At 35.2% G+C, this 22,057-nt stretch overlaps 1 protein-coding gene across 2 annotated transcripts; it reads left to right on the top strand.

Annotated features, from left to right (window-relative positions):
- The first annotated feature begins 2,723 nt into the window (after nt 1-2,723).
- Nucleotides 2,724-20,575, top strand: LOC110370285 (organic cation transporter protein). 2 transcript variants are annotated; one of them, XM_021326029.3, is made up of 3 exons: nt 2,724-2,958; nt 11,953-12,064; nt 18,571-20,575. In XM_021326029.3, exons 1-3 carry the CDS (start codon nt 2,916-2,918, stop codon nt 20,072-20,074), a joined length of 1,659 nt encoding a protein of 552 aa, XP_021181704.3. In that variant the 5' UTR covers nt 2,724-2,915; the 3' UTR covers nt 20,075-20,575. The 2 variants fall into 2 exon arrangements, with proteins under 2 accessions (XP_021181704.3, XP_021181705.1); XM_021326030.3 differs by lacking the exon at nt 18,571-20,575 and adding an exon at nt 13,516-17,139 and having other exon boundaries at nt 2,725-2,958.
- The last annotated feature ends 1,482 nt before the right edge of the window (nt 20,576-22,057 follow it).

The following is a 22,057-nucleotide window of genomic DNA, read 5'->3' as shown; positions in this document are numbered from 1 at the left end:
AGTTATTTTGTTGTCATTACAACCCGAGCTTTATAGATTTTGTTAAGTTTGCTTCAAAAGTGAAATGTGACATTTTCCTAGGTTTGACGGCAAAAATACCGTTATGAAGTTATTCCAATAGTGCGAGCCTTTGAGGTGCAAGTGGACGGGTGTTAAATAATTCATTGCACTCGTATACTTAGTTCTGCTTAGTTTAGCAATTCAAAGCCTAAGTAAAATGATTAACATGTGTGCGGTGTGGCAGGACACTGGTTATTCCCCTTGTTCTTTAGAGAGATTATTCTAAAATTATCCTTGTTAAAACAAGTGGCGCTACCGAGAAACACGAAGGTAAATAAGTAATACTTAGTCGTGAATCGTGATCGTTGCAGCGATAGGACGCAAATCGTTACTTAATATTAACTTATCTAGAATGCGATAAATTAGTAAAGATAAAGCAGCGATTTAATAACAATCATGTCATGTATGATAGGTATTCTTATCAAGTCTTAATAACTAGACACCGCACTTGTGTGATCGGGGGATAGTTCCCACAGTTTGGAGTACCTACCTACCTACTCTGATCTGCCGTGCGGCCACTTAATAATCCTGATAGTAAATATCTTTTCAAGGGGCATTGAACAGTGGCCGTCAGTTACGTGTAATATTCCAAGGTCATATTAACATCAAATATTCGCGTAAGTTTGCTGATCTGATAACGGAAGTAACGCGCAAGAAATATATTTGCATTTATAATAATATTTGTGTGTATTATTTTTTATAAACAGTATCGTTTATTGCGTACCTACTATGTGAAGAATAATAATTTATTTCTTTTGTATTTTTCCACTGATTATATTAATGAGAAGATCGAACTTTGAAGTCATTTAATCTAAAGCGAGCTACGAGGATACCTATATAGAGAAATATTATTGGCAAGCATGTGAATATAGCAGGTGTTCTGGAAATAGTATCTAATGTTAATACGTAGAATCTGTATAAACGAGCAACTAAAATGTACTGTTCCATGATTAAGTAAATATAGGTGCATACATAGGTACCTACTAAGAGTACCTACTAAGAGTTATGGTGTTTGTCCCTGATCTAATACTATCGAACAAGTAATTACTACTGTCCCATTTAGGTTCCACTTGTAAAATGTTGAAGTAAGTAGTGAGTGATAGGTGGATAGTATACATTTGATGTCGAAGGTACCATCTGCTAAATGAACTTACAGTCTTAGATGAATTCAGGTGAAATATAAGTATAAATATCTAATAACACTGTTATTTAGACAAAGATACCTAAATCAACCCCACCCCCGTACTAAATTGCACCCAATTTTTGTGCTTATTCAATGCTTAAAATATTAAATCCCTATGTTAAAAAAATGCCCGTCATAAGATGAAAAATACGACCATGTGTCAGAATTTCGGAGCCAGCTAAAGTGGCTGACAATTCGGCGGCGTCGAGATGCTCAAATTCTATCTTTTCTCTTCTCTCTTCTTCACAATCCCAACCCTCCAAGCTATCTTCGGGAACATTTCGAGTTCCTTGTTCCTAGAGGCAAACCCTGTCGCAACAATAAAGAATATAATAAAATCTAATGTACCGAATGCAACTACGTCCTTGGGTAAATCAGCTTGAAACTATGGTAATATAAGCAGCCGTATTATCTAACACTTTGTGGTCAGTTAGTATTGAATAGAAGTAAATTATTCACGCTGCCTTGTCTAACATGATGAATAAAACTGCATTAAAACCCAATTGAATGTTAGAACACAAACAATACTTTTTTTTCATTTAGTATAGTGCAGCTTATTAACCGACTTCTTTTAAAGATGTACCATAAGTAGGCATTATGAAATTGCTCTTGAATAGCTCCCTATCCTCGATAAATTGATCGATGGTTCAGTAATCCCATCATAATGCTGTTGCAAATGAAATCATAGATTTTTTTACAGCGTTTTCAAGGATCATGAAATACCTAAGCAAAGCTTTATTGGACCACTTTCGTCTACTCAGAGTAGAGTCGGAAAATTCTTAATTTCTAAATTTCCATTACGGTCTTTTTGGTTCTATCAGGTTTCAGTAACAATTTTTCTTTCATGTGAGGATCATCCACACCACACTTTTCTTACCTACTGATAAAATTGAAACTTGTAAAAATTCAGGCTTGTTAAAATAAAACCACAAAAACGTTGTAGGTTTTGAATGTAACAAATAAACTTATCCTTCAATCAATATGGACATTGTTTGCATTTTTTATATTTATTTTTAATCTGGGGATTACCTCTGTCTACATGTCCTTTTTGTGAACAGTTTTTGTACGCATCACACTCTATGTGTAGGTAGATTAACAACATGTACTTATTGCATGAATTGAATTACGATAAACAACCCCATGTTATCAATCATAAATGCAGGTGCTGATAGTGACGATACTAAACGAGATGACTATAGTAACACTGCTATCATGACTGAACAGAGAATAGTTTCCGTTTTTTTCTTATCAGTTCACGCTAATCTTTTTCCTTCCCTGTTTTCGACTAAAACGGCTTTTGGCCATTAGACCAGTCAGTGTCTACCACGCAGTAATAAATAAGATTCGGTAATTCAGTATCTCGAGTGTTGTATCAGTGCAAGAGCCCCCGGAGGCGTTGCGGCGCTGGCAACGAGTACCGAACTGGCAGGTATGGCCAATGCAGATAAGAGGTTAGGTTTTTTTCGCGCGATTGCGGTAACCGACCCGCGGTCGGCGCCACGACGCGACGATTGCCATCCATTCGCTCGTCCGCCGGCACGCACGCCTGGCGTTCGCCTGCACAACTCACGCCGCCGCGCGTTTGACATAACTCTACCATCAATGGTGCTTGTGAATATCGTTACAGAACTTCAACCGTCAAACTCCTGCGCCAGGAAATACAGCCTTCACCATGGACAAGGATCACGCGTTAGAGGAAATGATGGGAAAGCTCGGTGAGTGCTCAAAATCCAGCGTGCTAAAACATATGGATGCTTACAATTCGCAACACTGAAGTTTGGAACCCTTTTAAATTGAGCATTGGTACATTCTTTTTTTGTATGGACAACAGTGCAAGTTACGCTTATTGGCCTCGTTTTGTTGCAACTGGTCAATCTTGTCTCGGCTGAGAAATGTGATCAGTGTTGTAAGCGTAAACCTTCATGTGACTGAGACGAAGTTTAATAGTTGCCGCGCTTTCCTTTCTAATTGATCACATCCTCAATGTCAGCCTTACGGCCTTTCGTTCCTATGAAAATGGTACTAAATGCGAAATTCCATCGGTATACCCGTTGGTATGTATGGTCTCAGGATGTAACATAAATAGTTCTTGATTTTCTTGTTACATTAAAATCCGGATTTGAAAGACAGTTTCTGTAAGCGCAGCTAATGCCAGCTTTTATGATATGCAATATTTTGATAACCGTGTGTTTGGAGTGTTTGAATTTTGATAAATTCTGTGATATAGTAGTGTTATAATTATTTTATGTGAGAAGTTTTGTTGGTTACCTAATCTACGAAGACCATGGAAAAATGTAATAAATAATTTGTTACGCAAACTAATGAGTTGTATTGCCGACACCCTTTTTGGCACTTGTGAAGTACAATAAGCTTTTCCGTTATTGCAACAAAAATAACGCCACTTGGCAACGCAAACAGTATGCGCATGTAAAACAAGTAAATACCGAGACATGCCGACGCGTTGGAAGTTAAACATTTGAAATTGTAATTAAAGTTTGGAGCTAAGTTCATTTTTGTCAGGACGGTTCAAAGCGAATTACCGTAGACTACATAGAGCCGATTATAAAAAACTTCACATTCTCGTACTTTATTTAAATACAAACACGTACTATTGAATTACTGTGACGAAGTGCGTAACGTAAACGTGGGAAATTAAAAATTTCCTCGTCCATGCGGATTAATCGGTCCATGAATAAATTTTGAAAATAAACCTTGAGGCTTTTCGAGATTTCTCTCTCTTTAACAAAAAAAAAACCTTCATAAGGTAGGTCTACGTCTTATTTTGAAATCTCGATAATGAAGCTGAAGCTGAATACATTTAGGTATTAGGTTAAGCCAACGGTTAAGTTAATCTTATAATTGGAAACCTAATTTTATACAGCCGCTCAACATAGTTTTGAACAATGGCAGTTCACAAAGTGTACCTATTCATGGTAATTCTGACAAAAGCCATAGCATAACATCGCGTGACTCCAGTGACCCTGTGTTCTGTACTGCAGCGTGCTACTGTACTAATTATTCTGATAACCTAAAAAACAACTATTAACAAAAGATAAAAAACATTGCATATCGCCTAAAATTATCACTTGTATGTACCTACATAATACTATTTGTTAACTCAGATAATAAGTGAAATTGTCTATGATTTAACCTTAATCTTTAAGTTTACATTTCTTTATGCCATTATAGTTAGTGTTATATGTCTCAGTAAGCACGCGATGTATTTACTCATGGTAATTTAGCTAATAAAATAATCGTGTTCGTAATAGCTTTTTAATTACTTCGTAATGAGTTAACAAGATCAATGATCTCTTGATACTTACGTTTGTCGAATAAGTTCTTAAACATGCGCAAAGTTGTCTGTGGCATTTAACTTTTGTGTTTATAATGAACATAAAATTTCAATAATTCGGTAGAATAAGTAATCCTTCCTGTTTTAAAAGTATTTCTAGTTCCATGACGTCTGTTGGAAAACCCGTCAGATAATGCGATTTATGGTCTTTAGGATCAATATAGAATTTAATGGCTTATGTTAAGGAGAGTTACATTTATATATTCTCAGCGATAAACAACTTGTTATTAAGGATATATAAATATTGTTGTGGTCCTTACTCCTAACACGACCGACACGCGTTATTATTAGCAACGACTGCGTCATATTTACATTACTGCAGTATACTGAGTGCACTGTTTTGACCTGAAATGCTCACACGCTTTTCAAATACCATGCCGAAAATTAATTCTATACTCAAAATTATTTCAAAATAGATGAGGCATGTTGTAAATTCTTGTTCTATTATCTCACGCGAAACGAGTTTTACCAGATTTTTTTATTATTTATTTTACCGTCTGTCGTCTATGCTAATCGAACGTTTAAAAATAGAGTAGGTGACTGGGTACTGGGTTGAACTGAACTTAGAACCATCTGTGTTGGGATGAACATATACCTACTCTTTGGTGAGGAATGATTTCTACTCGTAATTATCTCGACGAACTATCGTGTCAGTTGAGCGCTGACACCTGGAAATGTCGACTTGCCTCGATTTATCATCTATGAAAACAATACGGTGGGCGTGCACTAGTGACTGATTACTGCAAAGTAAACATACTGTAGTGGTGCTTCTACATTACATTAATTTGATATGAACACATTCCATGGTGCTATATAACTATTACAAGAGATCCCATCAGGCCTCCATCAGACCGTTACATGCAACGGCCCTGATAAATGTTAAAACAAAGGGATTACATTATTTATTTTGAGTATATTACTTCCCTCTCACTTTACCTCGAGTAGTGATAGCATATGCCCTTTATATAAAAAGAGGTTGGCCGGACACTGCACTGCAATATACCACCTCGATAATCACGTTGATGTGTTAGTTATTTCTTGGGAAATCGGAATGTATCGGCGTTGCGAATCGATTATTATTGATCCATGTTTATTTAGAATCGAGAGTTATTACCGGACCTTAGTCTAACTACTATTTTAGGAACTCGTTACAACATCTATAAAGGAGAGGGACGTAACGTTGTATGTTCTACAACTATTTATTGTTGCAATGTTATCTATGTAAGTAATTAGATAGTGAAGCCATTACGTAATGGGCGTTTATGTAGTAAACCTTTATCTATAGCATTGTCTGTTCATAAAATCGTGACTTATCAATTTAATTTGATTTCTATATTCGATTACATACTGGGACAATACGTATAGAGATAATATGTTGAATGAGACAAAGACTTGTATTTCCAAGGTAGATTCTGTATCTACAGCTAATCTGTCCGTCTATGTTTTACAAAAAATATTTTTAAAGACAATAGACTGCGGCCCAAAAGCGTAATGATCTTGAAATGTCAACGGAGACATTATTTGAAGAATGGTGAATGTTTTAAAATAAAGTCTCGCGTCATAGTCTGTGGTCAGCTGATGTAGTAGGGATGTAAACACGGCAGCTACTGCGTCGGAAACAACTTGGAGGTGTGTCGGCCTACGTAAACACCAAAGTATCATAAATAATGGGACAGTCCAATTTGAGGCACGCGCCGGCTCTACGGAGGGTACCTCTGTTTGTTTCTTGAAATTCAGGTCATCGTCTTACAATTTCTGGATCTATTTGTAGGTGCACATATTTCAGTTCACTGAAACTTGCTGAAATTGAATTGTAGGAATGTGAAGACCCATTATATAAAGCTATAGGTAAGCATGTGTTTTGTATCATACTTCAGAGGATATATTAATTAATTGTAATTCTAAACAACCCCTGAAAGTAGTAAAGTTTTTTATATAATCTATGTGTAATTTATGTAAATGAAAGCTCTATTGCTTGCCAGCCAGACAAAGATTGTATGGCTTACATAAAAGAGGAAAAAATACATATTTTACTTATATATGTTCACATAAACGTATGTAGTTGTACGTCTAGTAATTTCATGCAATTAGGCAAAACCGCTTCCTTATTTACAAGTTAAGTGAATTGTCTTCACTGGCCAGGCGTTAATGAATGCACAACACTTTAACATTTAAGTATTCGTTTAAGTTTACAGCTGTAATTACACTGTTGCATGATGAAAGTACTTCGGTCGGTAGGTTTACGAATAATAAAATGCTTTGACCAAGGTGGCCATTTGCATTTCAATCCATATAAAATACACATATTTTTGAAAGATGAATCATATTGTTTTAAATATTTACTTACACTTACATTTAAAGCATTTAAGTTTATTAGTTTCAAAACACAGAGAAAGAAAGTTCGATATTTCATAAAATGACAACTCATAACTGCCTTAATAGATTCTGAAAATCTGCTTCGAAAGCATTTTCTTCAAAACTAGTCCAGTAACCGTTTCCTCAAAACTATTGATTGAGCGTTTATAATGATTTCCCGCAATAAAAGTCGATTAGCATTCATGATTTTATTGCTTAAATGCGTAACTTCAAATTGCAGTACAACTTTAATATCAATCAATAAACTATAAAAACTAAATACAGCATTACAATAACAATTAACTAACACAGTGAGAGATATCAAAATTTCAACCTACTAAAATGTGTGTTACACGTGTTACGTTAGAGATAAAATGAGGAAAATAGATTAATCAATAATTAACAAAGTGATACCTGCTCTTTACTGCATTATCGTGATTTCGGTTTGAGATATTAAACGACTCTGATAAATGATGTAACTAGATAAATTTGCGGTAGCTGTTAATATAAAACTGTCTCTTTGTTTTCGATCAACGTATTGTGGTTTGAGTACTCATTAATTTTATTGTATTAGGAATCTTCCGTATAGCACAGATATTTTCAAAGCGTTCCGATTTAGCTGTGCTACTTTTTCTACGCGGACAACTTCCATCGGTCTCACGTGAACGTTTGACACGGATGATCTCGGAGCGACAAATTCGAAAATAACTACAATAAATGTTTACAGCCACTAATAATTATTTCACGATCGTCTTAGACGTCAGTTTGTATATTTGATTTATGCTTTTGTGGCTGCCGTTTCTTGTACTAAAATGTTATTTGTTTATCAATAAATCTATCGATATTACTCAGAAAGGTTCTTCAAAGAGATTGTACAGTTGTATAGCCCCCACTAGAGTGTCATTGTTTTCGCCTATTTACCGATTAACAATAAAATGACTACGTTTGCCTACTTACTAAAAATATGTTAATACGTAACTAAGTGTTGAATAAATCATTGTGTCTGTCAATTTATACTTGTAATTATTACCTTATGTATTGGTCACAATTTAACAAATGCATAGTAACGAGGTACTTATACTCAATAATCACAATTTTCTTTGTAAACGCACTTTCATTAGGACGCGTAAAAAATGAGGCCGCTTTTCTAGGTCAGTGACATGTACAAAAACTCTTTCGAGATACCTAAATCAGATCACTAGACTGGACATTTACATAACCACCTACCTATATTTATATGACGATAATAGTACTAAATGTATGTCAGTTAATTTGGTGCACATGAAATTACCACTATCACATATTTCTTTAGTTACCACTCATATAAATTTATTTTAATTTATCAAAATAATTGTTGGCGCTCATTCTATAACAACTCTGAATATCAACAAACTTTCACGTTGTTATTATACGACGATTTAAGAATTGTAAATTCTATTTATAAGCGAATTTACTCTGAAAATGAAGACAGAAAGACCTGAAGTAAATGACCTTCTGAATATGTTTTGTGCGTGTCGTTTATTTTCGTCGCATGTCGAAATAACCGAATTATTATATGCCCCGAGTTCAGTGGAATGTTAAATTCGTAGTCATCATAAAGCAACAATATTATGAGTTCAAGAAAGTACCAAGTAGGTTAACAAATATATTATGTGGACTATATTTGAACTGCATGTACTTTAGTTGGAACGGTTTAAAACAGCATAAACGGTGTTCCGCCGGTGACCTCCAATTTGCAATTTACTGTCTGCATGTGGTTAAGCTTCAGCTAATTACACCAATTCTAAGAATGTATATTGAGATGATGTGTAGGTGGTACCTGAGTAACGAGACGTCGTGAGCGACTTTCACGCAGATCTATTTTTGAAATTTGACACGTACGCCTTATAGAGCAGTCTAAACGTTAGGTATATGTAGGTCTCATTAGGAGATAAAATGTATTGTTTACTATAAGCAGCATTAATCACCGAGAGGTTAAATTTGAATGGAAATATTTTATATTTAAATCGTGATAAAACCTTTATTGAGGTTCATGTTATCGGTCGCAGCAGTGTTATCGAGGTCTGCATCTGTGTCAATAGTCAATACGTGTTGCGTGACGTTCCGATCTTACACTCGTGGTACCTACATGAAACCTACGTAGAATAGACTGTAGTGTACAATGTCATAATACTGTTATTGTTTCTAATACTGTTTGCTATCGGCCACTGAATCCTGCGTCGTGACACGTAATTTTCCATACCGTCAACACTCAATCGAGATGGTATTGTCTTGCTATTATAAGGTTCGGAAATTAAGATTGCATATCTAATTTTATGATAGGAACTAAAGAGTATTGGCCTTTTAGTGGCCACGTACTCTTTAGCCTTGAGTGACCATGTGGGTTGGTAGTAACCTCTGTTGATTTTAACTTACATTAGTTACTATCGGTTTAAAATTACTTTAACAAGCTAATGCCGATTTTAAACTGTTTGGAGCCCAATTAACTAATGAACGTACAGATTAAAGTTACATTTTAAAATGTACCTATTTAGGAACTGGTGTGTTCAAAGTTATACATTTTATTAGAGAGTAGATCTATTTTAAGCTTTTGATGACCAGTGCAAGCTTCGTTTAGACTGATAACTCGGCGCATGCAGCTGCACAGATTGCAAAGTGCAAACAGTAGAATTCATATTCGTTGTGTAAGGCATTCCTTATATGGTGTACGTTTCAAAAGCAACCATGTCATTTATTTGTAAAATAAGGTACCGTTTTACCTCTATCGTGGCATTGGAAATGTTAACTGGAAAGTTGTTAAATGCCATTGAGTCTGACGACCAATCTTAAACATCTTTACCTTAATACATTAAACATGTGTACAGAATGTCGCTATCATTCAAGATAATAAATTATAACGTATCTTGCTTTCTACAATTATGTGGTAGGTGCGATGCGGTAGGTTATCTTATCGTAGAAAATTGCCTAATGTGGAGTTTAACATAAATATTTCATGTAAAAATAGATGTGTCGCTTATGAATGATGATATGGGTACAAAATGTTCATTGCTACAGTTGATAAGCATCTACCGCGTGCTTTTCAATGTTAAAGGACTCTACCTCTAAATAACTATCAAAATGGATGGAAATTAGAATGTTGGCACATCACAATCATGAAAGGGTCAAAAAACCGTACAACTATCTTCAGACGGTTTTACATGGTGCAGAGCAAAGCTGTAAAGGTGTTAAGGATTGAGTGTCACTTGAACATCGGTATAATGTGTGGATAATTATAAACTTAAGCGATAAGATGCGCGGGGTGTGAGGCGGACAGATCGAGTACAGCGCGGAGGGTCACAGGGTTATCGCTCGTCGCCGATAGCGTCCACAGAGCATTGTATACAATGACCCTACTAATGATCGCATTATTTAAAAATGTTACATGTACCTCCGCACTTCAAGCGCTATTTTCTCAACGACTACATTTGACGTCAACTCATATTCATAGTTTCATATGTTTTGTACCGCCGTGTTGCTAATTTCTGCTCATCTACGCTTCTGTACAAATTACGCAATTCCTTTGTTCATTTGTCTCAAGTATGCAGTCTATTCCTGAGATTAGGAACTGATAAGAAAAAGTTTACTTATATCTTAACCATATCTATATAATCTACCTGTGATAATTAAACGATGAAATTAATTGCATAAACCTAAAGACGTTGACTTGTAAAAATGTCAAAAGAAACATAAAATCGAGGTGAGATAACGTGTTACTATACAATTATCGCACACTCATAATAAGCACTTGTTTTATCAGAAAATCAATGATCTGGATTACCTTGGTAACTGTATGATTATTCTTTTTTGAAAATTCCGTATAGTACAAAACAGGTGTGATTGCATACACCCACATAGGTAGATATTTCTGCTTACAGGTAGGAACCGGTATGACCGTAGATATTAATAACGTTACTTATATCCGACCATAATTGTATCATGCAGGGCTATATTTAGTCCTCGGCTCGATACGGTCTCTGCAATTCGCAGTTTGCTGTTAAAATCTTGTTAAAACGTCAACTCAATACTTAAAACTGAGATTTAAAACGCGGCGGTTACGTAAACTTGACTACGTAGGACATAATACTTATTTAAATACAATAAGTAAAACAATATGACCTTTGAATGTGAGTATTAAAATCGTAATAAATATTAGGTTCAAGGCGAACCAATAATATATTTAACGATACAACTTCTTCACTATGTGCTGTGAACGTATCTATATAAGGTGGTACTAGGCTACGTGTACTTGCAATAAAATTAAAAGATATGCAAATACTTATGGAAACACCTATTTAATCAGTGTCGTTGGTCCTATCTCTAAACATAGATCAACTGCATATCTATTAATTACTTTGTAGGTAACCTATGCCTTATGTACAAACAAACATTAATCACTTTGAATAATCATAAATTAATTATTTAATTAATTCTGTTTAATGTTAACGATAATAACTTTGGTACCTTCAGTATAATGCATAAATACATATATTGTTTATTAATTACTTCTTTTTACATACTGCCGAAGCCTTGGTTTTTCTTTGCGACATAATGTAAAAACTTGTTTGTATTGAAATCGAAAATAATACTGCACTGGAGTCCTATGTCGAGTGTACCTAATCATAATTGTACATAATAAAATTATATAATTTTAGTAATTTTGAAAAGAAGAATTTTCTTTTTGAGACTCCTAGAATTGTTTTCTAGCTTTCTATATTACAGTAAGTAGATGAATGTACCTAGAGAATCTTTACGATACGATATGTGAATGGAATATGATACAACCGATTGCCGCTCTACCTACATTCAAGCCACTTTCCCATGATTGTGGGACTATCCTATCTTATCTATAATATTTTCTTAACCTAAATAACTGCTAGGTATCGAACAGAAATATTCTTCACGATAGATTATTACCATGAAAGTTTCAGTCCTATGTTTGATGTGTGAATTTTGGTGTTTTCAGGTGACTTCGGGCGGTACCAATGTTTCCAGTTCATCCTTCATATCCTGGCGGCCATGACGGCTGGCATGCATATGCTGTCTCTAGTCACAGTCGCTGCGGTACCCGAACACAGGTCAGTTGGTTAACATCGACCCACAACTCATATGTCCGACCCATGTCGGCTGCTACCCAGAGGCATTTCATGACTGATCATTTGTTACTGTTGACATCGCTGATGTTGACTTATGCAAAATGCGAGACAAAACAAATTGTTATGTACATAGTTGTCACATCTTGCATATGTCAACACGGTCAGTCACTGCGAATCAATTATGTCCCACAATTATGTGCCGTCAAAAATACGGACGCTTGGTTAACAGCGGTAAACAGGAACACAATGGATACTTCCAGCATGTGCATGGACGGATAGTAGAATTCACAAAGATGTAAATTTTTTGGGTATTTCGTAAAAAGGCTGATCAATTCCTTCTATACACGGTGGTTCCGGGAAAATGCAAGTGTAGTGTATGTCCTATTCTATTATATCTTTATAAATTTTCTCAAAATTATATTGGTGCGTATGGTATGGGTCTTATAACATTATTTGCTTTTGGTTACGCAGCGTGTAAGTTTTGGCTTGATGAGGAAGGAGGTGGGTACTCGGGTCGGCTTTGGTGTTCGTTATTATATCTACAAAATGAGAGTGATTCTATCGGTGCCGTTATACTTTATACTTATGTTGGTATATTGAACGTAAGTAAATACTTTTGTAACGTTTGTTTGTCTCTTGGGCTAAGGTTTGCTATGTCTTACGCTTTATTGGTTATGTGTTTATTCCCAAAACATAATTTCTGTTACCATCAATTCATTTATTAACAAATAACATATAGACTTCGGTTTCAAGTGAATTATAATTCCTATTAAAGGAAAAGTTCCAAACTTACGTAGCAGTGCATTTCCGCCACTTTCACAAAGGATTGTTTATATGTATATTTGTTTATATATATGTAAGGACTGTTTATATATAGGTATAGCACATAGTATAAAATATGTCATTTTACATATAAAGCGATAGCATAAAACATGCTGTTATAAAATGTGACTATCGATCGATACTTGGAAATCACGGTCATGAAAATGGAATTTTCAATGTCAACATAGATGACATTATAATTTTAATTTATCAACATGTTACCTTTAAAATATCAACAATGTTTAACGATCCTATTGAATGCACATTTCATACAAATGTAGATATTATACTCACACGACATTATGTACATAGGTGCGAAAAATATAGGAAAGTATGTGATAAACATAGCATATTATTAAATTTCAGTACACTTGATTGAGTTATAATGTAGAGTAACTGGTGCTTGATTGCTGAATTAGTCGTAACACACGGCTTTATTAGTACTATAGATAAAAACTGCACTATCTCATACACTTAAACAAGTTTAACAGCATTATTAGAATGGAATGAAGTAGTATACCTGCCACTAACCTAATGCACCGCGCACGCTCGGCACGAAAAAGTAACTAAAATAATGTGAGAACAATAAAAGCACATTTTTCAATTTTCAGATGTTACCTGCAAGGAATAGACAGTGCAAACCATACGGAGCCGTTTAACTCGACGCTGGTGCACGCCGCCATCCCCCTAAACGAGCACGGCAAGCTAGACTCTTGCCGAATGTATGGCGATAACAAGACCATAGTAGAGTGCCAGTCCTGGGTGTACGATACCCAATATTACACTTCTTCGAGAGGTATCGAATGGGATTTCGTTTGCAGCCGGCGCTGGATGGGAGCCTCTGCCCAAACCGCATACATGTTTGGCGTGGTGGCTGGTTCGCTTATATTTGGAAGAATGTCTGACAAGTTTGGAAGAAAAACTGCCTTCCTCTGGTCTGGAGTCCTACAACTGCTATTAGGCACATCAGTGGCATTTGCTTCTGATTTCTATACTTTTGTAGGCCTTCGATTTCTTTACGGAATCTTTGGATCAGGTTCATATATAGCTGGGTTTGTATTGACCATGGAAATAGTCGGCCCCAGCAAGCGTACCATATGCGGTGTCACGTTTCAAATTATGTTTGCCATCGGCATAATGCTGTTAGCCGCTTGGGGATACTTGATAGATAACAGATTCTATTTACAAATAGTATATGCTTTACACGCAGCAATATTGCTTCCTCATTGGCTATTAATGGACGAATCCCCGAGGTGGCTCTGGGCTCAAGGTCGGGCTCGAGAATCTGTCGCTATCATAGAAAAGGCTCTGAAGATTAACGGAGTGACCGACCCAGTAGATACTCCCGCATTAGTATCACACTGCAAAGCTACTTGTGCCAAATATACCGACGAACATTCAGCAGGAACAACGGACTTATTCAAAACACCGAGGATGTTGAAGAAGACTTTAATTATTTGTGGTTGCTGGTTTGTCAATTCAGTCGTGTACTATGGTCTGTCGCTCAATACAGGGAAGCTAAACGGGAATCCCTATTTCCTAATGTTCTTGATGGGTGTCGTGGAGTTGCCCAGCTATGTACTTATTGTATACTTTTTGGACCGCGTCGGACACAGAGCACTCATCAGCACAATGATGTTGTTAGGAGGAATAGCTTGTCTAGTCATTGTAGCTTTACCTCATGGCTCAACGTCGACCACAGGTATTGTCATGGTAGGAAAACTATTTATATCGGGCTCCTATTCTATTATTTACAAGTATTCGGCTGAACTTTTCCCGACAGTAGTCCGTAGTTCAGGAGTAGGTTTGGGCAGTATGTGCGCCAGTGTGTCTGGAGCTTTGACGCCTCTTATCAATTTGCTGGACACACTGAACCCTAAAATACCCACAATTCTTTTTGGATTTTTGGCACTGCTGTCAGGATTCTCCACTTACTTCCTACCTGAAACAATTGGTAGAAACTTACCTCAATCATTGGAAGATGGAGAGAAGTTCGGTGTCGGTGACACTTGCTTCACAAACTGCAGTGGTCGACGAATGAGCACCGACACAGTCGACCTGCCAGAGACCATGGTACCGTTGGAAGTTATGGAAAAGAAACCATAGAGTCGTTATAAATCGTGTGGTCAGTAGGTAAAGCTATGTCTCGAAAATGAAACTAAGCCGTAGAATAAGTAAAGTAAGTTAAGCGGCTATTTTAGTAATTTCTCACGCTTCTTAATAGACTTATACGTAAAGCTTGCATTTTATGAACTTTGTTCACTGTTTTCATACTTTCTCTACATTACTAGATACAACACTAAAAGAGCTTCTTTTTACTATGAAGTTTTCTTCTTTTAAATAACTGTAACTTTTTTGCAAAGAATTTAGTTTGTAAGTTTTTATGTACGTAAATAGACTAATGTTATATTTAAATTGTCTAGTCAAGAGTTAATGACGAGCAAGCTGTGTTCATGAGAACAGTTTTGCTTAAGACTGGATGATTCTAATAATATGTTATTTAAATGCAGATTTATCTGATTGGAAAATGGCATATTTTATATTTTAAAGGTAAAGTACAATCAAATGTACACCAGTAGACTATAAAACAAAGTACAATACTGTAAGTAATGTACTGTTGATATCTAAGAGTTGTTCAATCAAGCAATTGATTTGTCTCAAAGACAAAAAGTATTGATTAAGTAAAAAGCGAGACCATGGAACCCGTTTCTTATTATCACGTTAAATCAGACATTGGTTGCATATCTATAGGCATTCTAATACAACAGGAGCTGTCTGTGCATCACAACAGATTTTTATATTTCGAAGTGCCTTTTAAGTTTTTAAGCTTTATGGTCCTATATTATGCGTTTCTTACCGCAAGCGTCTTAACGTGATAATAAGGATTGTGAAAATGTTAGCTTAGCTGCTGGCAGCAAATTATTAAGCAGGGAGTTATAGTATTTTTGATATTATATACTGACACATATTAAGAGACTACTTGGACTTCATTTTCTGGAAACTGTAGTGTTTATATTAAGAATGTCCATGAGGCGAAGGATAATATAATGAATTTTGACCTTGAAAATAAAATTATCACATAAATGTGATAGATTCCGAGTTCCGTGTTTACGTACCTAGTCATTGTGGCTAATACATAATTTATAGGTAGTTTATGTCAAAGGGTAATAATAAAAACTTAAAGACTACTTTTCTGATAGCTGTCATGATGATCAGAAATAATATTTGGAAGAGCCATTCAAAAATCTATTTATTCCTCGAAGAAAATCCATCAATTCTAAATTGATATGGCAAATACATATGTGATTTAATTATGTTTAAGTGTCTGGTGGAATTTACATCAACACGAATTTATTATTACCCATCTCTAAGTACATGTTCAATAACGAGACATAAATTCTTTAAGCTCAATACAACACTGCCAGTTGGTGCTCGTAACATTTTTATAACTAGTTAAGCTATAGTCTTGTAGGCAAATAAAGACGTAATTAATTTATTTTTAGGGAAATAACTACTTAAGGGTATTTTATAGCATTTAGACATTAACACGCATAGTCAATTTGTAAGGCTAAATTAATTAATTAAGCATTTCACGTAACAAAAATACGGGAGGCATGTCCAAGGTATGTTAGCATAGGCTGATAACAGATCATCAGTATAAGCTAATGGATAGATTTAGTCTGATCCTATAATGTATGTAACTAAGCTTTTCATTTCCACATTTTTAGGGATCCAAGTTGACAGATCATTAAATTCGGATCATCGGATTCGGATGAGTAATCATTCACTTGACATTCTAAATCTTGCGACTCATTCGTCCATTATTTAAAACATACCTACACAGGTTTACAGGTTTCTTTAATATTAGGTACTTGCCTCCAACAAGACTGAAAACAGGAAAACAACAGGTACTTACTCACTTTAAATTCCCTATTTTTTTAAACGAAATGTAAAAACAATTGCCACAGCAATAAGTAGCAACAACTCTATGTGGAAAAATCCACTGAAATGATACGTAATAGGTACCTATTTAATATTCTAGACTTTTACGAGACCTGTTGTTAATTTTCCCACGTCTGAATTCAATATTTTTACTTCATTGCCGTTCCGAGAAATTCAATAATTAGGTAGGTATATGTACAAGGACTAAGTGGTTGTAGGTAAAAAACTAGCTTACATATAGGTATGGTGTTTAAACCAAAAAACCCTTAGTAGAAATAAGGTAGAGTACAATTTTGTTTTAATTTTTATCTACCCAAATACTGAGCGTGTATTATAGTGTTATTACGAGAAAATAAACAGACGTTCGATAGGCGTTTATTGAGAAAAATCGATTACAACATGTTCATTATCACGTGTCAGACGTCTGGTATTTTAATTGTACCTAATAACACCGTTATTTTTGAATCACCCATGTCCTTAAAATCTGTCTGTTGTAAAACTTATATTATCTACTGCCGTAACCAAGGAATAACTGTCAATAGAACAAAACCTATCCTATCTACGTAGGGCAATATTTTTTAAATCTGTATTTTTTCTAATTTAGGCATCCAGAAGACTTTCATAGCCGGGTTTACAGGTGTCTTCTAAAACAATAGAAGACAAACTAGAAATAATGTAAGTAAGGTAATGTATCCCAGTCATTTTAGATTTAAGACTCCGTTAAGATAAGCTATTTTTGGGATAATTCTTTTAACTACACTAAACTTGCCAAATTCATGGCCTCTTTTTCAATTTTTTTATTTTTTTTTTAATATTCTATCGACGAATTTATGTAAGAATCAAAATATTTACTAATCAAGACTATGTCAAATGTAGGATAAGTATCAAATACATGGTGTAAACGAATTTAATAAACATTTTTACGAGAGTTGTGTTTTTATTGCTACAAAATATTCGCAAGGCGTTGCTCTGCAATTTTCGTGCTACGATTTGGCTACGGCGCGGGCGACGCGAGATGGTAAGTTGGCTACGCGATGTGATGTAGTAAAACATTATGTATGATTATGTTGCTAGAATCTAGGTAGGTACACCTTAAAAATATAATTAAACATACTTAAATAGTTTCATATCGAAATACCAAAGCATTTTTAGTTAGTGAATTCCTTAAGAAATCAGTAGGTCAATATCATACCAAGAAAGGAAAGCAAAAAGGAAGGAATCGAACACCAAAGTGCCTGTTTCTTTCTGATATTTTTCACGCACAAAAAAATTAAAATGTGGATTTTAGAACTGGGTAGGTACCTGCCTACTTAATCGAATCTTTTGATAAACAATCATAAATTCAGTACTTATTAGACATGCTCATAACATGTAGGATGCGTACCTATTTACTTGAAGTGTTCAAAACATTGAACTGTATGTAAGTAGGTAACTAAGTAGTTATAACAGTGGGGTTGCCAAATGTTGTTTGGAAGTAAACCGAATATATCAGCTAGCTAGGTTATTATGTAGACCTTCGATAACGTCGCTATATTTCTGGTACGGTCTGCATGTTAATAAGTAGTACAAACAAATGATACTGAACAAATAGAGTAACATTATAAGACTATGGAAATGGGCATCTCTTATAAAGCTATTACATTACAACGGGGGTTCATATTGAAAAACAATAAAGTGTAGGTACATTATATACCTATACTAAAAGCCTAACTTTTTATTTTCAGGTGCTGGGTCGACGGTGTTGATACGAATGAGTCAATAGCAGCGTGGAATTCTACGGAAATAATAGCTGCCATCCCTAAGACAGTCTCCGGAGGGCTACATAGCTGCCTCGTTTATGAGAATAACGATACAGTATCTTGTTCTAAATTCGTATTTGACACGACATACAGGTCATCGTCACGCTCTATGGAATGGAACCTAATCTGTGATAAAAGATGGATGGGCGCGTTAGCTCAAACCATTTATATGTTAGGCGTTTTTACTGGAGCTGTAGTTCTAGGAGGAATGGCCGATAAGTATGGAAGAAAGACAATATTTTGTTGGTCCGGAGTGCTACAGCTGGTATTCGGTGTTTTAGTAGCTTTTATACCAGAATATTGGTCATTCTTGGTAGTTCGTTTCCTGTACGGAATTTTTGGATCTGCTGGTTCGTACATTACCGGCTTCGTTTTAACTATGGAATTAGTAGGCGCTAGCAAGCGAACTGCGTGTGGTGTCGCTTTTCAGGCAGCGTTTGCAGGAGGTATAATGTTGGTAGCTGGGTGGGGAGCTCTAGTAGATAATAGACAAATTCTGCAAGTTATATACGGACTTCACAGTCTACTCCTTATTCCACACATTTGGATAATGGACGAGTCTCCTCGTTGGTTATGGGCTCAAGGTCGATCAAAAGAATCTGTGGATATAGTTGAGAGAGCTTTGAAGTTTAATAGATCTGAAAGCACATTGGATAGAGCCGAATTGGTTTCCAAGGGAAGAGCCGAAGCCTCGAAAGGGACTGATGCTCCTGCAGCCAGTACTGGCGATTTGTTTAGAACTCCTAATTTAAGAAATAAAACCATGAACGTTTGCTTCTGTTGGTTTGCTAACTCCATAGCATACTATGGACTTACTTTGAGCACAGGTAAGCTGGAAGGCAATCCGTATTTGATAACAGCTATTTTAGGCTTTGTTGAGCTACCGAGCTATGCAGCTGTGATTTATTTTCTTGATATTTGGGGAAGAAGACCTTTGATAAGTTCGATGATGCTCGTTGGAGGAGCTGCATGTGTTAGCGCTACCTTCATACCTGCTGGAAGTACTATATCCACTGGAATTGTAATTGCTGGCAAATTGTTTATTGCCGGATCTTTCGCTATTATATACAACTACTCGGCGGAACTATTTCCTACAGTTGTCCGAAATTCTGCACTTGGACTGGGTTCAATGTGCGCCAGGCTTTCAGGTGCTTTGACACCACTAATAACTTTACTGGATTCCTTCAATCCCAAAATTCCAGCTATAACTTTCGGGGTTGTAGCGGTGATTTCTGGATTCTTGTGTATGTTCCTACCAGAGACGATGGATCAACCCATGCCTCAATCTCTGGCCGATGGAGAACGGTTCGGTAAAGGCGACACTTGCTTTACCAGTTGTTTAGGAAGTAAAAGAAATAGAACTTACTCTGAAGGCAATAAGCCTGTAGAAGTAATGGTTCCTCTAGACGATGCTAGTAAGAAAGTTTGATAAGTATTATTTTAAGTTTACCAAATCAGAGTTCAAAACAATAACCAACCAGTATAATATAACGGTTGTTTATTTTCATGTAAGTTAATTAAAATCGAACAAAGTAGTTCCTAAAGTTCTACTTCTTCTACCATGATGTTTTGATCAGCTGTGTTGCTTTGAGTATTTTATTTACCTACCTACCTATGAACAGTACCTAATTATGAGTCTCGAAACAAAGTTAGTAGATTGATATTATGATTGTATTAATTTTACCAAAACAATTAGAGCTATTAAGTTTTAGTTAGGTATATCAATTACTTATTACAAAGTTTATGTAGATTGTTGTGTTTTGTTATTCGTGTTTTACTTATTATTATTAATGCTGTGCCTATATTTAAACATAGATTGATAGCATTCTGGTGCTTGTGAATCTCGTGATCTGGTGTGATATTGATTATACAAAAAGAAAATAAATACTATTTTGTAAAAATGTACATAAAATAAATTATAGGTACAAAGTGACGTTGGTTTTATTTCTGTTATGAAAAGACTGATTTAAACTCATTATAATTTTATATTTACACCAAACAATAACGAAAATCACAGTGAGATTAAAAACATCAATAGATGATACATCGATGTATGGACAATGAACATATAGAAGATAAGCATAGTTAAACATTGATGACCCACAACAGGGCAAAAGCCCTTTTACACTGAACATTTCTGTACAAGGAAGGGTGTCGACCACACATAGAACATTAAGAGTAAGTACAATAAGTACGATTTACGCCGATAGTGGCTCTTCGAATTAACTGACTAGCTAGAGGCCGGATCTCATAAAAATACCCCTTCTAAGTTAATTTTGAATACTTTCTTTGGATAGTTTGTGAGATCTGGTGCGACTTTAAATATTTAAATACTTTCTATTTACATTTAGGTTTGCACAAATTGCACTTTGCAGTCATTTTTATAAAGTTACACAGAAAAGAATGTCTGGGACTGCAATAACGATAAAGATCTACATTGATGACATAGGGGTTTTTTAAAAAGTTTCTAATCGACTTTGCTTTCCATACATTTTGTTCTGCAGTACTTAGCTTATTTAATTATGAAGGTACCATTATTTTTTGAAAATTATAAAGAAGAATCGAAATTGAAGATTGGTCATTCTGAAATAATTTACAAACAAATACGAGATTAAAAGCAGATGACTACCCAAACAGTCAATCTAATATTAATTCGTATTTTCAGTCAATATCATAATGTAGGCAATTATAATACAACAGAGCCACTAAGTATTGTTCTGAAATACAGTCTTATAACTTAACAGACAAATTCAATACAATATGAAGAAATTGCATAGATAATATTTTAGGCGTTAAGTAAACAATGTGTGGTAATATATAATACGATGGAAACTTGAACTTTAACAGACGCTTTTCGTGTCAATTCATAATAGAACAATAGATCAATTTAGTGACTCAATGTTTTTTATTTATCTTTTTAATAAATAGGGAGATAACTCTTTTCTTCAAAATACTATGCACTAGACTAGAAGCTCTAGATTTATAAGTAGGTAGGTACTTATGTATGATAAATCTTACGAAAATATATTGATAGTGTGAGAAAACACCAAAGACACTGTTCCAGATTCCATAGTTAGTACAAGTCATAATAACTGCAGAGAAATTTCAAGGAAACGGATAGATAATTTTTTTCAGAAATAGAGCAAGAAATGTATAAATTTCAACGAGACTTGTTTGTTTGAGAGCTAATTATAACATTCATAAAAATATCGAAAATCTCATTAATCTTTCCACATGGTCCGATTTCGAACAAACTCACTAAATATCAATCTGAGCCAACATGGCGAATCACAACAATGCCGATACAAATGTAGTCTGTTGAGTGAAAACAAAATACTACGTGTTGTAGCTTCTACTAGTACTAATTGCCTCACATACCTCCGCTTGGGTAAGTACATACGTAAAACTAGAA

Source organism: Helicoverpa armigera, chromosome 7, assembly GCF_030705265.1.
Source record: "Helicoverpa armigera isolate CAAS_96S chromosome 7, ASM3070526v1, whole genome shotgun sequence".
NCBI lineage: Eukaryota > Metazoa > Arthropoda > Insecta > Lepidoptera > Noctuidae > Helicoverpa > Helicoverpa armigera.
The sequence above is the reverse complement of the archived record's forward strand: the minus strand, read 5'-3'. Positions and strand labels throughout refer to the sequence as shown.